Genomic DNA, 16,729 nt, shown 5'->3' on the forward strand with positions numbered 1-16,729 from the left:
CTGGCCGGCCGGGTAAGAGGGGAAATACGGGCCCTCGGTGGCTTGAGTGGCCAGCCTGTTGGGTTGGGTGGGGTAGGGCGGGGAGGCTGGAGAAACCCGGGCCTCTTCTGCTTAAAGGGGAGGGGGAATGGGCGCGTCCTCGCGCCTAAGCCGGAGCTTCAGGGGCAGCACGGGCGCGTGGCGGTGGTGGTGGCTAGGCGGGCGCGCGCGAGAGCGCGCTGGAAGGCGGAGTGTACGGTGGCGTCAGGGGCGACACTGAAAAGCTATAGCTTCGGGGAGAGGAACACACATTAAGTCTATTTCTTCATTTCCTTTTCTACCCCGGCCAAACCTTCGAGCCGAAACCGAAAGAAGCCCGGCGTCAGTCCGGAGACTCCTGTTTCCCCCTCCCCCCTTGCCTTTCTTTGCCCTAGTGACGCCGGCATAGCGCCGACTAGGCCCCGGCTCCTCCTCTGCTGGGCTCCGGACCCTGCCCCGCACCCACCCCTTTCTCCTACGCTTCCTCCTCTCCTACCCGGGTCTCTTCCTTTGGAGAGACCGGGAAGTTAAACTTGTAGCCACCCCTCCGTTCTTCCCGTCACCCTCGCCCCCACTTCGGTCCGAAGCACGGCATAGAGGCTGTTGGTGGCTTTGCCACCCCACCCACCCCGGATCGCGACCGTTTTAAGGGACCTGGAATCTTCAGGGTCTCTCCGGGGCCAGTGCAAGTGCTGATCTGCTCCGTTTTTGCAAAAAGGCGCCTGTGTCTGGCACAGCCGGTGTGAGACGAAGAGACAATCCTTCCCCGCCGCCCGGATAATCAAGAGTTTTGGCCGGACCTTTGAGCACACACCGAGATAGTGAGGAGCCAGACGAAAAGCACAGACTATGGCGCTGAAACGGATTAATAAGGTATATTGTTGGGACTGAAAGGAATGGGGTCGTGGGAGGAAAGGAAGACCTGGGCCCGGAGGAAATCGTGGGGGTGGAAGGGACGTATAACTCTGACAATACCTCTTGGGGTTACTTCTTTCATTGGGAGGTGGAAAACGAAGATATGCTTTATGAAATTATGTTTGAGACTGGGGAACAGAACACTTGTGACAAGCGAGGTGTTATTCTATGTCTCATTGGAATCGGTGCTGATTGTGAGCGAGAAAAAGAGACTTGAGGCGCTTCGATTTTCTACTCAGAGTCCGATTAAGGTGTTGGAATTGCGGAGAGACGTTCCAGCAGATGTCACGATGCTTCGTATTCTTGGTTCTTCAAAATTTTTTTAGTTCTAAGATAAAGGCTCTAGGCTTTCTCGAGGGGAAAAGAAAAGGTAGTAAACTAAGAAATGAGGAGAGCTGTGAGTCCCGAACTTTACTGAGGGTCAGGGTGGAACTCTGGCCTGCTGAAGTGAATGAAACTTGGTCGACTCAGGGAAGGTTACACAAGAATGAGTAGGGTTGGGAGGAGGTGGACTGACACAGTGTTGCCACTTCCTATGTTTTGTAGTTGCAGCTTGCACCCGAAGCTAATTTTCCGAGGCACCGGGAACTGATGTAAAAGCCTCTGGAAGCTCCTTTTTTCCTTTTGGCTTGGAAGGGGGGATGGCAGTAAAGGGAAACTAGGTGTACCTATTTTTTTGCCTCTGCCCATTTAATAACAGCCATAAGAAGGATTGTTTCGCTGCTTGAAATGTGGTTTGATAGTAAATTATCGATCTAAGTTGAGAAAAGGCTAGGATTTCTCAAAGCTCTGGGGGTGAGCGGAACCTCCACCTCCGGTGGTTTAGTCTCATTTTCTTGCTCTAACTTCTGTCCCGCATTTTAAGATGGCGGCTGCTTTAACTGGTTCAGGCCCTTTCCGGCATCTCCTTTCGTAATAATATGAAATAATATTCTTTGTTAAGTGTTAAGTTTTATATCGGATTGAACCCTGCTCTGAGACCCACTTCTCGAAATTTACTTAAATTCATACTCTCAGACTGTGTTTACCTTTTGTGTAACTTGTGTATGTGTGCTGTATTTGGTTCTTGCACAATCAAGGAGGGTGGAGTATTTACAGCTAACTTGAAAAAAATGTCATGGAATAAATTCAGCCTTACTAGAAGATAGGACACAAGGGGAGGTTTTAGGATAAAACTTTGGTTTTGATAGGATACTTTATAAAGAGAATTCTACAGAAGGAATGGCAAGGATTTCATTTTACCAAAACAGGCTCAGTGCTGCTTAATTTGCATTTACTAAATATAACTTTGCAGTTTGATTGGCAAAACTGCTGTTTGATGAAAGTTGACATCTTAACTCTTAAGATAACTAATGCTGAAATGGTATTGTCACTAGGGGTTGATGTAGAATACCTGTGTTTTTTGAAATGATAGCAAAGGAAAGGAAGAAGACCTTTCTAGGATTTAAAACTTTTAAAGATTATTTTTAAATAATAACCTTTATGTGACCAGAGGGCAAACTCACATAGGATCCTAGTTTTATTTTACAGCATACTTGAGAACATAATATTCAGTACTAATCAAAATTTTTTGTCTGGAATTAGTTCAGGCCACTACAGTGGAGAATAATCTCACATTTTTATCCGTGTGGAATAAAACACTTTGAAGGAAGGTCTCATTGATTTTTTTTCTTTTACAGGTGATACCCAGCTGCTGTGACACCACTTTAATGATTTAAAAACTCTAGAGAGGCAGTAACATAATGGTAGAGAGTGACCATTGAGGGGAAATGCTTCAATTAGAATTGTAGCTCCGAGCAGATTTATCCATGTGTCTTTATTAGATGGGTATTTGTTATATATTAACAATAAATTCTTGTGTGCCTATAGATTTCTAGGCACTGTTCTAGACACTGGGATGCCAGCAGTAAAAAGAAATCTTCAGTGTCTAGGTATTTTTGAGGACACATGGGTTACTGTGTGGCTTTGAACAGGCCTCTGGCATGTCACTCTTAATAGTTACAAAAGAATACTACTGCTTTTTAATATCAGTGTATAATTCACATAAACAGGTTTGGTTTTGTTTTTTAACTATGATTTCTAGTCTAGCAATTAATACCAGCTTATCTCTTGTTCAGACTATTATAAAGAATTATATAAGATTGAATCTTGACATAAAACTTTCCAAATTGGAGAACCAGTGTTTCTGGGACATGGTTGATCCAACCTGTAGAAAGTTTTAACTTGTTTGTGGTTTGATATACCACATGTGAAGCTTTTAAAAAATATTCCCAGGTCCAAAAAGTTTTATTGAGGGGACAATTCTGAAGGGGTTTCTTTTTCTTTTAACCTTCCTCTTAAGGAATCAAATTAACCATTGGTATCAGTATGATTTTTGTTGTGCTTTCACCTACTTTGAATTTATTTGTATCTGAAGTGCCCCAAGACAGATATTGAGATATGTTTATATTCTTCATGAATATATTATTGGAATACTTTGAACCTTCAATAATTTGTTTGATCAAGCCATAGAACAATTTTTTTTCCTTCAGTATGATTTTTTTTTGTAAGGCTATTCTTAGACCAATCAAATAATTTTACCCTTTGTCTTTTGTTATAATTTTTACCTGTGCCAACCTGTATTATGGTCGTAAGTAGGTCTATTAGGCAACGAAAATCAAAAAAGTGGGAACTGCAAAATGATTGGTGTTTGGGGCCATAGGTAATTGTACCACTCCCATTAAACAAAATAACTGCAGTATATATGTTTTGAGGATATTTGTAAATTTTACCCCAAATCGAACATGAACCAAACGTAAAAGAAAACTCATTTTTTCATAATTTACAGTATGTTATAACTATTTGAAACAAAACTTGTATTAACTAATTTAAAACAAGGAAGTAGTGCACTTGTATCTCTATTTGGAAATCAGAAAACAGGGGCACAGATGCTAAGAGGGGAAAACGCCTAATTTCGTATGTGGCAGAGTTGGGATCAAAACCCAGGTCATTTGGTTCCCTAGTGTTCTCTTAACCACTGCACTTGTAAATGATCTATTGGGTTTTGTCATTTTAAAAGGTTTACTTTGCGTATATCTGCTACTGATAAAAGCCTTTACTATGTATTGAACACTTTCTAACTTTGAGTGTTAGCTCCATTTTATGAATGAGGTTAACGGGCACAGAGACAGGTTAAGTTACTTATCTAGTCCCATAGCTAGTAACTAAGGTTCAAATTAGATTTCCACCTGAAGTAAGCTTCTCTTATCCACTTGATATTTAAAAAATGGGGATTTCACTACTATAACTAGTTATAACTGATTGGTGTATTAAGAATATATGGGGCTGGGGATGTGGCTCAAGTGGTAGTGCGCTCTCCTGGCATGTGTGTGGCCCGGGTTTGATCCTCAGCACCACATACAAACAAAGATGTTGTGTCCGCCAAAAACTAAAAAAATTTAAAAATTCCCGCCCCCCCCTCTCAAAAACAAACCCAAAAAAAAGAATATATGAAAGGAGTGAGTTTAATTTTTTAAGTGCTAGAAACTTCCACGTGCCAGTTAAGTGTTAGAGGCATCTTAAAGTGAGCAAAATACACTTTCTGTCCTCAACCAGTCTATAAGCTGGATACACTTGAGTCTTGAGAATGTTTCTTTTATACGGTCCTAAGGTGGTTTTACAGCTGGCTTACTATGCAGGATAGGTGCTTAACTGAGTGATGTGATCATATAATAACCTCATTGTTTAATTTGAAAAATGGTGGCTGATACTATCCTTCTCTTTCATTCTTGTGGCTCATCTGCTACTAATTTTAGTTTTTGTTAATCACATAGATGTAAAGTTGAATACTCTTGCTAGCATTGGGAAAAACTGTATGTCAGTTCTAAGTTCAGGTGCAACTTGTTATCCAAGATAAAACTCTTGAGGATTTTCAAAAGCATTTTGCTATAATGATTTCTTTCTGTTGAAGAAACTAAATGTTCAAATTCTTAAATCCTAGATTGACTTTTGTATTAGTTTTAAAATAGCAGCTTCTATTAGTGTATACAAATCCGACTGTATATTGTTGTACGTGTGGGTTTTAACAGTTGGGTTTTAATTTCAGAATGCTCAGTTTTAAAAAAATAGCTACATAGAGTTTTGAGCTTAACTGAATCATTTTGTCTGAAAACAGACAATTTTGAAATGATATCCGAGTAATGCTGAAATCCCTCTTATTCTGAATTAAGAACCCCAGTTGTAGAGGATAATAATCTAATCAATACTTAACTGGGGCTTAATGCTTAATCAGTGTTGGGCATGATAATCTAGTCCCAGGGGATGAAAAATGAGGAAGACTCGTTACCCAGGAGAATCTCTTTGGAGAAAACAAACATATAAACTTTGTACAACTTCACTTTCAACAACGTGTTAGTAATGTTTAAAAGAAGTTAAAGGGAATCTTGATGTTCACACAAGGTTTGCTTATTACTAAAGATAGGTTTATCTAAACTACTGTACTACTTTGTCATTGTTACTGTGTGGCTTTTCTTTTACAAGTACTTGATTCCCCTTGCCAAAACAAATCAGTGTTTTGAAATTGACAAAATTAAACTGTTTTTATTCTCTAACTGGAAATTTTGTCTTGATTTGGTCTTGCTGCCATAGCAATGATCTTACATCAGTATTGAATAGTATAATTATCAGATACATTAATGTCTTACTAGCCAGTTTTCTTAATAAGATTTATTCTCAGAACAGTGTCTTGGCCTTGTTATATGGGGAGGGGAAAAGTTCAATGAACTGTTGTTTTTTCTGGTACCTGGGATTGAACCCAGGGACACTGAGCCACATCCCCAGCCCTTTTTCATATTTTATTTAGAGATGGGGGTCTCACTGAGTTGCTGAGACTGGCTTTGAACTTGTGATCTTCCTGCTTCAGCCTTCGGAGCTGCTGAGATTTCAGTGAAGTATTTTTATGCCTTGTTCAAACATCTGAATTGTATCTTCCAGCTACACTTTCATCTTAATCTTACTTTGTATCATTCAGAGACTTTGACCCAAATTTTCATGGCTGAATTTGTCCTATTTAACCTTTGGGATCTCATTGGTGATTCATGATTTCTTTGTTAACTTGTTTCAAGGTATTTATTCGTGTTATCCTAACCTTTTTATAATATGGCTAACGTATAATTAGCATATTTTCTACCACTAAATTGATGATTATTTTGGTTTTTCATGTCCGTGAAGTGCTTTATTAGGTTTCAAGGAGTAAAGCTTAGAACCTAACTTTGACTTACTGTCTTGGTCCAGTCCAGATAAGACTGGTGGGTTTTTTTGTTATTGTTGTTGTTGTGTTGTTTTTGTTTTGTTTTTGGAGACTATGTCTTCTCTGTTTACCCAGGCTGACCTTGAATTCCTGGGTTCACACAGTCCTCTCTTACTGGGACTGCAAATGCATTCCACCAGGCCCAGCTTGAATAAAGTGTCTTACCTTCAGGGTGATCTAAAGAAAGAAAATTGTATTATTCATTCAAGCCATTCTTGGTATCTTGTCTAATGAATAGAATTTATCTGACCTATAATTAGGACTAAACAGGAAGTTAATGCCTCGTCAGTGGTGTAATGAGACATTGTGCAGAACCTGTTAATCCCTAAAATAAAAGAAACTTTCAGGATTTCTCAGAAGAAATTACAAATAACATGGATTTTAACCAGGCTAGGTGGCACATGCCTGTAATACCAGTGGCTCAGGAGACTGAGGCAAGAGGATCACAAGTTCAAAGCCAGCCTCAGCAGAAACAAGGCACTAAGCAACTCAGAACCCTGTCTCTAAATAAAATACAAAACAGGGCTAGGGATGAGGCTCAGTGGCCAAGTACTCCTGAATTAAATCTCCAGTACCCACTCCCCCCCCCCAAATTATATATATATATATATATATTTTTTAAGTTGTAGGTGGAAACAATTCCTTTATTTTTATGTGGTGCTGAGGATTGAACTCGGTGCCTCACGTGTGCTAGGCGAGCGTTCTCCCACTGAGCCACAACCTCAGCCCCCCAAAAAATTTTAAAGGGGCTGAATATTGTGTTTCTGAAATCAGGAGTTCTGTGAAAATTGTTAATATCTTAAAGAGTTTTTGCTAAGTATCCTGTTGAAATAGCTGCTAGTAACCATATATATCTGAGCAGAAGTCCTCCTTCCTGGATATTTGTTCCTATATATGATATACAGAAGTTTCATTAAAAGCTAATAAAAATTATGATAAATTTGATCTTTACATGAACAGTTAAAGCTTTTGATTTTTTTTTTTTTTTTTTTTTTTTTTTGGTACTGGGGATTGAACCCAGAGGCACTTTACCAGCAAGTTACATCCCCAGCCCTTTTTTATTTTGAGACAGTATCTCATTAAGTTTACTTATTTGCTGAGGCTGTCCTCAAACTTGAAATTCTCTGTCTCAGCCTCCTTATTCTTTGGGATTATGGGTGTGTACCATTGCACCTGTCTGAGTTATAGCATTTATTGACTGCTGAATGGTCAGCTGAGTGTAAATTCTCAAATTTCAAAATTTCCTTATCACAGCATGTATTCCACTTTGTTCTCATACATACCCTCATTTGATCCAACATAAAGCTTTGAGGTAAGGGCTGTTGGTTTTGGTTTTGGGCATTGAACTCAGGAATGCTTAACCACCAAGCCACATCCCCAGTCCTATTTTGTATTTAGAGAGAGGGTCTCAGTGAGTTGCTCAGCACCTCACTTTTGCTGAGGCTGGCTTTGAACTTGGCGATCCTCCTGTCTCAGCCTCCCGAGCCACTGGGATTACAGGTGTGCACCACCACACCCAGCTAAAGGCTGTTTTGGTACTGAATCAGGAAAGTAGTTTTTAAGTCAAGTCAAATTTACTTCTGAAAAAAATGACTCCTTAATACAAGGGATTAATTTTTGCTGGGTGCTGTGGTGCATACCTGTAATTCCAGTGGCTAGTGAGGCTGAGGCAGCATGACCACAAGTTCAAAACCAATCTCAGCAATATAGCGGCCCCCTACTCATTTCAGCAAGAATCTGTCTCTAAATAAAATACAAAAAAGGGCTGGGGATGTGACTCAGTGGTGGACTGCTCCTTGGGTTCATTCTCTGGTACCAAAAAAAAAATAGAAAATTAATAAAAAAATTAATTTTCAGTAATGGTAAAAGTACTGATGGGAAGTCTGCATGACCTCATTCAGTCCTTTGATGAAGTGAAGTGCAAGATGGATAGCATAGAATTAGGATAACAAATGATTGTGGAGCACCCTGGCATTAGGGGAAGAGTCCATAAATTTGGTCTTACATAATTGTATCACTTAAGTTTTGATAAGCTTTGAGGAAATGATAGAACTTTGGAGAGGATGTTGTTTGCAGAATTATACTTCAGTAGCAGGGTTGATGATAGAACCTTGGTTTTCATTAATGTCTTTGGGTTATGTTGATCTGATATACAAATAATGTTTGTCATTGAAAGTCTGTAAATGCTCAAGAAACTCAAATGACAGGCATTAAGTTTTAATAAAGGCTTACCTGACATGGCTGCTTTATAGCTTCATTATTCACAAATAATTCTTGTATGTCTGATTATTAAGCTCTTTGATAGGGACCTTTTTCCCCCCCTCTCTTTTCCTTCCTTCCTTCCTTTTTTTTTTTTTTTTTTTTTTTTAAGTCAGAGTCTTGCTAAGTTGCCTAGGATAGACTAATATTTTCAGTAGCTTGGCCTGCTATTCTTATGGTCTATAGTTGGTCACATAACTACTAGTGCCACACATCATTGAATAAGAGAAATAATAGAGAAGCACAAAACATAGCATTATATTTAGACTTTTAGTTCAATATCTTGTCAGCCTGTTTATATTTTACTTCCGGAAATCAAAGATCTTGCATCCCATCATAATCACAGGAAAGCTCTTCCTCTAAACTGTTTATATACATTCTTGTAGAAATCCCACGAAAGAAAGGTTTTCAGGATAAAAATGTGGTGAAATCCATTACTTTTATAAACGTATATGTCCATATGAGAATAAGTTGTACCTGTTGGTTGCCCATTAAATAGATTTTGTTGGTGAACAAATCTGCTGAATTCAGTCTTGATTTTTGCCAGGCTGTCCACCAGGTCTTCAGGAAGTAGGCAGACAGTTGAGATTTGTGAATCTGTTGAGGTGAACTAAGAACACATGAGAGCTTTGAGGATCATACCTAGATTAGAAAAAGGTAGAGTGATTTATGACTTTTCTTTAGATCTTCCAGATTTTTTAAAGGAAGGTAGCATTTTTCCAAAGGGGTAAAAAGGGCTGGATTCTCACATCGGGTTGTGCCGAAAATTTTAGAAGAAGTAGTTCAGACAGAGAAAGCTAATCCTAAAATGAGAAAATTTCTCTAAAAAGAACATTGTGGGGAAAGAGTTATCTTCTTTTTATAAGCAGTACAGTTTCTTAGCATTGTACCCTAATTGTATTTTGTTGGTCATTTTTAGTGTTCCTTCAAGATGAGTGAAGCAATAACAACTAGAGTTGGTTAGTCTCCATTATAACTTTGTTTGAGTGGTCTTAATAGTTAGCAAAGAACTCATCTGAATAATGTTCTTCTCCTTGGGGGAGGTATGGTCAGCAGAGCATGAAAATTTTATAGGTGCCATGTGAGAACTGTTCTTTCTGGACCTAGCCACTCACCATCTGCTGGAGCAGTGAGCTGGCAATTTCAGTTCTTCAGATAATTTTGTAAATTGTTTTTGTTAGTAAGCCTGTGAAAATTTCAAACTCTAATGTCTTTAAAAATTATTTGAAAAGATGCTTCATTGGAAATTGTTCTCAATCTTCAAATAGTTTTCTTTTGAACAATGGAATGTAAAATTGTTTTCTCAATTGGCTTTCTTTTTTAATAATAATATATATATGTGTGTGTATATATATATATATATATATGTGTGTGTGTATTCTTAAATATGTCTTCAATGTGGAGCCTATGGAGAATGGAGCCTTTTTGAAACTTAGTCTCTATTTTCTGAGTTGTCTGGCATATATTACATGTGGTTCTACTGAAGCAATGTGTCCTACAGGCAAACTCAGTTGTTCCTTTCCCATTTTCAAAGGACTGTAATGTTAAACAGAGTAAAGCAGGAGGACAGATCTCAGATTTGAAGCCAGGCTGGGCAACTTAGACCCTGTCTCAGAAATATGATGGGGAAAAGTGCTAGGGATGTAGTTCAGTAGTAGAATGCTTGTTTGGCATTTGAAGGTTTTAATCCTCAGTACCACCACTCCCCACCCCCCAGAAATTGAGATTGTTTATTCCTGAGAAAGGGGAAGCCGATCTGAGAGGTATTTTAGAAGACCTCATTACTATCCCTCTTAAAACATAAAGGAAGTACAATAAAAGTGTTAAATTTTAGATCAAGCATCTACGCAGGTGCTTTAGGACATGACTTAATTTAAAAGTTAAAAAAGAAGCACTTCTCGTGTACTATGGCCAGTACATTAAAAATTCAAACCTGATTTGTCTTTATTAGTGTCTTCCATTTGCCTTTGGAGTAGTCTTTGATATAACTTTTTTTTCATCCCTAATCAACCTTTCCAACCATTCCTTTACTGTGTTCTGTGTCTGTGGTTTATCAAACTATAATACTTGTTCAAGCAAATTTTTAAAATCTGTGCTTCCATACACTTGACTTCAGTTTCTCAGCTTAATGCTGCTTTTGCTTTTGCTTTTTTTCTTTGACTATATGCTTGTTCCTCCTGTCAACCCAACTGAAATGTCACTATTTTAAACCAGACAAAATTACTGGTTACCTTTTCAGAATTTAGAATGCATTTGTATATTTGTTATTTTAAGCTTGTAGCATGTATATGCATATTTTTTTCTTTTGTTTTGTTAGCTTAGTTTAGTTTATTTGAGGAGGTAAGTTGTTCATTATTTTACTTACCTTAGTATTTTCAAGCCTAACATGCTTGGCACCCAAAAGGCAATGTTCATATGAATCAATAAATGATTTCTTGGCAAAATTTTAGTTCATAGGTTAATATTGCACTTTTAATTTCAGAAGTGGAATTAAATTAACCTTTAGTTTCTGTGGTAGAAAGCTAACTGTTTATTAGCCAAGGTGCCTGACTTCTTGTTCCTCTTAATTACATTTTGAGACTTTGCTTCATTTATATTTCTTCCACGTTTCTAGCAATACTCAAACATTACATTGTTTTAGCAAAAAAAAAAAAGATCTAACTACTTGGTAAAGGGTGCCAGGTAGCACTCTTTTCCTGCTCTATTTTTCCTTCTCCTTGGTATAACCGAGATTAAATAAGCGACTTATTAGAAGGAAATTTAATGGTGGTTAATGATCAAAGGAATAGCTGTAGGAACTAGTGCCTACAGTTGCAGGGACTTATTGCACATCTTTAAGCCAAGTCTGCTTTGTTTTCTCTGTTGCCCAGGCAGTCCCTTTTTCTTTGGCAATTGGCTTCCCCCTGTAGATCCAGTGCACATGTCTGCCTGTAGCTCTGATGAGATGACATCCTTAGAGCTCCAGATTACAGAAGGAAAATTTTGTTTGGAAAATCATGGGCATAGACCAAAGACAATTTGGTCATTGTCCAGACTTTATGTACTTTCCAAACTATTCACCAAAGCCGAGGATGTAAAAATCCTTGGTTTGTCATGTCCAAATAATTGACTGACCAGTCACCCAGGACTACAGTCACATTTGGAGAAAGGGAAAAATTACAACGAAGAACATCTGTAATGATTTATTTTTCCCCCCTGCTCATTCTCTGGGGATAATATTGTCATGAAAACTATTTGATAGCTCCAGGGTAAGCACTGGCATATCATTGGATTATCATCGGCCACTATTTAAAAGGCAAGAGAGAAAAGTGGTAAGGTCTAAAAAAGCTGTTTTATATTTAAAAGACATTTTACTTTGAGCCTTAGTACATTTTACCTAGGTTATTTTTCTATGTTGAATTTAAAGTATATTTAAATACATGTTTATTAGCTTAATTTTATATCTATTACTTCAGAAATGACTTGAACATAGAGAATTTGGAAAATAAGGTATTTAGAAAATAATGAGCCTAAAATTATGAGAATAAATAGCTGATAAATTCAGATAGCATTAACTATCTGAAATTATACTTTGCATTCTAAAGGAATGATAATGCTAGCACTCATGGTTATTCATAAATGTCAGTGTGCAAGAAAATTATTTCTTGAATAATTTTTTAGGGTTCTTAATTCAAATGTATGTATAGTATGTTCATATATTTTAGTTCAGCTTTATATGACTTTTAGTATTTATAATGAATGAAATCATTTCCGGTATTTGGGCCAAACCATCATTAAATTATTTTATTTAAAAATTACTGGGGCTAGGGTTGTGGCTCAGAGGTAGAGCACTCGCCCAGCATGTGTGAAGCACTGGGTTCCATCCTCAGCACCTCATAAAGTAAAAATAAAGACATTGTGTCCACTTATAACTAAAAATATATATATTTTTTTTAAAAAATAAATAAAATATATTGTATCCAACTACAACTTAAAAATAAATATAAAAATATTACTAAATGTTTTTCTTAAGGTTTTTTTTAATTGTTTCAAACATGCTTATTAAATACGTAACTTGGTAAATAAATATAAGAACTTGAATAATGTCAATAGCTTTCACACTGATTGTAGTAATACGCATTTAGATGCTTAGCAGGCATTTTAGACAGCTCAACCTAATGATTTATCACATGGCCCAAAGATTTAAATGAGCTATGGCTAGTATTTGTGGTCTGTGTACAAAAAAGGTTTTGCTCTTTTTGAATAAAGAAGTTAGTTGTGGGCTTCACCCAGGAAATCTTACCTTTTAAGATAGGCAGTGTATATAGGGTCTGCTTGTTAAGTGCATTATGTGCTAGGTCAGTGCTTTAAGTCTCATTGTCTCAAAACTTCTGTTAAAATAGACATTCCTATTTTATAGATGAAGAAATAGTTGTCCTGAGTTAGTTTACAAGTGAGACTTTATACTGATACTATGATATACTCATGTCTTTACTTCATAATGCTGTCTTTTGAGTATTAGCAATGTTTATGTAAAATGCATTGGGATTTTGATAATATACTTTGAAATTTGTATTTTTATCCTTTGTATGGGAAAGGGGAATAAGTTGATTTGGAGATGGCTTTTTTTAATATTATTTTAGTTGTTGATGGACCTTTATTTTATTTATTTATATGCAATGCTGAGAATCGAACCCAGTGCCTCACACATGCTAGGCAAGCGCTATAACCTTAAAATGGGCTTTGTTTTTCATGTGCTTCCGTAAATAAAGAGGGAACTAAAGTTGCCCAAGTCTTTTTAGTTTCTGATTTTGTTCCCCAATTAAGCAGTACAACTTACAAGTTTTGGAATCTGGGAAAATGTTCCTATCAGACTGGGCTTGATTCTAATCTATAACAAAGTATATGACTTTGTAGATGGTATGATGTTTGTAGATGATATTAAAATAGATTGCCATTTAATAAAGGTTTGGGTGATCATAGGGTTGGCAGATGAATGCTATGGGACATGAACCCATTTATTGATTAATGGATAGCTGCGGGAAAAGTTTTTCAGATGCAGCTTAAGCATTAGAAATCTGAAGTGCTCTAAAAGTTAGAACTTTTTTTTTTTTTTTTTTTAGTTCTCGGTGGACACAACATCTTTGTTGGTATGTGGTGCTGAGGATCGAACCCAGGCCGCACGCATTCCAGGCGAGCGCGCTACCGCTTGAGCCACATCCCCAGCCCAAAGTTAGAACTTTTTGAGCACCACATGATGGCACCAAGTGGATTATTCCACACTCAATCTCATGTAATAGGTTACAGTCAAAATGCAGGTATCACTAATAATGTATAAGATTACCCATAGGTTTTATATATATATAAAATATACATGAAAAGTAAATGAATTCTGTGTTCCGACTTGGGAGGAGACCCATCCCCTAAGTGTGTTATGTTTAGGGAAGATGTTCAAAAATATGGAATAAAAATACTTCTGGTTCCAAACATTTCACATAGAGTTAATCTACCTGTAGTGGTTTGGCTGTTATTTACTATTTTGTTTATCTAGTATATAATATTTTTTGAAAGTGAAAAGCATTTAGTGTTTTCTTAAAAAAAAAATTAGAAGTATTTGGAATTAATTTTCTTCAAATTTTTAGTATCTTGAATATTTGAGAGTATATTTACATGTTGAGCATTAGGGGCTGTTCTTCCCCATCTTAAAAAAAAAAGATATTTGCTCTTCCTGTGATGTTTATTGTAGCAAAGTTGTACTTACTTGAACTATTCATACTAGATATAGTTTGATCACTGCTTTTTAAAGTTGCTTTTTGTTTGTTTTAAGAGAGAATTTTAATATTTATGTTTTTAGTTTTGGGCAGACACAACATCTTTGTTATGTGGCACTGAGGATTGAACCCGGGCCACACACATGCCAGGCGCACTACCGCTTGAGCTACATCCCCAGCCATAAAGTTTGTTTTTTGTTTTTACTTTTAATTTTCAGGGTGCCAGATCCATTTCTTAATGTTGAATTAAGAATTTACTATTAGGACTTTTTCTGTAAATCCAGAACACACTCACCAATTCTAATGACCTGTAATATTTATATAGTGATGATGTTTATTTTTAGCCTGTCCTCCCCAACCTAAAGTGTATATGTACTTTTCTAATTAACTCTTCACTTGGCTGTCTTTCAGTGTTATCTCTATTTAAGCTACACAAGAAGTTGAACATTTTACTTAGGGCTGATTTCATGCTTTCTTGGCCAATAAATCTTAAACGGGCAACATTATCCCTTACTCTTTCCCTGTCGAGTCCATCAACAAAAAATAGTTCAAGGCCAGGCATGGTGGTGCATACCTATAATCCCAATATTGTTGAATTGTATAGTTTCTTAAATATTTTATTGATCAAATTGTTTTGGGGGGGCAGAACTATTAAATAGGTATATTTTTAAAAATTGTTAGCTGTTTAATATCCATCTGTTAATGTGATGAAGATGGCAGTTCTTTGGAGGCTAGTAAAGTTTAAATTCATATCCTCTATTGACTCCTGTCTCTAGAACCAGTTTTGCAAAAGAAAATAAGTTTAGAACATATCCTGTTAAATGGAGAATAGTCTCATTTTTTTTTAAGTGTAGGAATTACTATTTTAGCCCAGATGCTTTAACATTTGCATTCAGAATGCTTTTCTTTGGCAAAATTTTTTTTCTATGACAAAACCATTCTATAATTAGTCTTCATTCTTATCAATGTTTCACCCACTTTGACTTTTATATTGTAAGCGATCTCAATTTTATTCCATACTGGTATAGAATACAAACTTAACCAGTTAAAATAGGAACTCCAACAATAGAGCTTTCCCATAAATTGAAATATTTAAAGCACAGTTATAGACTTGTTTTTCTCTTGAATCTTTTATTTAGTTTCTCAGTTTTGTAAGGAAAAATTTGAAACATCTTCTAGTTTTGAAGCTTTCTTCAATTATTCTAATTTGCTACATGCTTAAAAGTGGGGTTTTTTTATATCAAGTTTATTGAGTGCCTATTTTAAAGATTGCCAACAGATACTGAAAAAACAAAATTAATCCTCTAAATTGTATTTATCTCCCCCTAAAGTCAGTGCCAGAATGGGTGGGGCCTTTATGTCTGTTTATATAGGAGTTCTTCAAACAACTGAAACTGATAGGATTTGTATTCACCAGCAGATTTTCACATATTTTATGGTGTACTCATTCAGTATATATTAAATTGTGAATTTTTGGCAAGCATTGCATTTCTTCTTGTTGGTATGTATCACCCCTAATCCCATGAATAATTCTTCTGAAATTATTTAAGAGAATATCTAAATTTAAAAAAAAATTGTTAAATTTGCACTATAATTGATTCACAATAAAATTAGGGTTTTTTGGTTTTGTTTGGTAGTAAAAAATTGAATCCTGTACCACTGGCTACATCCCCAACCCTATAAGTTATTTGTATAGCTGCTGTTCTACAGATGTAGTCAATATAGCAGCCATAGTTTTATATATATATATATATGATCACAATTAAGGAATACAGAATTGTAGGGTTTCTTACTTGTTTTGTGGGGGTTTCTTTGAACTCGGCTCTCTCCAACTGAGCTACATCCCAATCCTTTTTATTTTGAGACATTGTCCAAGTTCCCTGCCTCAGCCTCCCAAATTGCTGGAATTACAGGCCTGCAACAAGCCTGTTTTAGAGTTACATTATTACTGGAATAATGAAATAGTTGTTATACTGAGCAAGAGCTTTGACTAGTCAGGCGGGGCTGGCTGCCCACCCTCTCATTTATTCCCATGTTTACTCATAACCCTGCCAACTCTCGGTTCAGAGGCCACTACCTAGCATACCTGATTGGTATTAAACAAAAAAGAAACCAGCAGAAAAAATAGCAGTGTCATACTTCCATTTACCAAAGGCTGGAGGAGTGGGCTGATAAGTCCTTTGTAAGTGGGTCTACTTTGTTATCAGTGAGCCCTATATTCTGTCCTTAAAAAGGAGGAAGTGTTTATCTTTAATCTGAAATAACCAGGAAAAGAAGTTTTCTAATCTTGCACATTTGAGCTTATGTTAGAACTCTGGCCATTGAGAATCTTCTAGTGGATGAAGACAAGGCAGAATCTATAGGACTGCAAAGTGAATATCTACTAAACTCACTCTGGCTTATTTGAATGTAGCTAATAGCTATGTTAAAAAAAAGAATCTAGAACAAAATGTAAACCAGATGGCTTAAAGCATTAATTGATCACATGGTAAAACTTTCA

General features: G+C 36.6%; 1 protein-coding gene across 10 annotated transcripts in view; it reads left to right on the forward strand.

Moving 5' to 3' along the window:
- Nucleotides 1-16,729, forward strand: part of UBE2D3 (ubiquitin conjugating enzyme E2 D3) — a 31,858-nt gene that overhangs the window by 1,601 nt on the left and 13,528 nt on the right. For 5 of the 10 annotated variants that reach the window (XM_081304289.1, XM_081304288.1, XM_081304287.1 and 2 more), the window contains exons 2-3: nt 737-891; nt 14,313-14,410. In XM_081304289.1, coding sequence (XP_081160415.1) covers nt 14,373-14,410 — 38 coding nt within the window. In that variant the 5' untranslated portion in view covers nt 737-891; nt 14,313-14,372. Of the gene's footprint in view, nt 1-2; nt 13-736; nt 892-13,581; nt 13,777-14,312; nt 14,411-16,729 lie in introns of those variants that run through there. The other 5 variants (XM_081304286.1, XM_081304292.1, XM_081304293.1 and 2 more) reach the window with 3 other exon arrangements.

Source organism: Spermophilus citellus (assembly GCF_964194105.1).
Source record: "Spermophilus citellus genome assembly, chromosome: 8".
Lineage (NCBI taxonomy): Eukaryota > Metazoa > Chordata > Mammalia > Rodentia > Sciuridae > Spermophilus > Spermophilus citellus.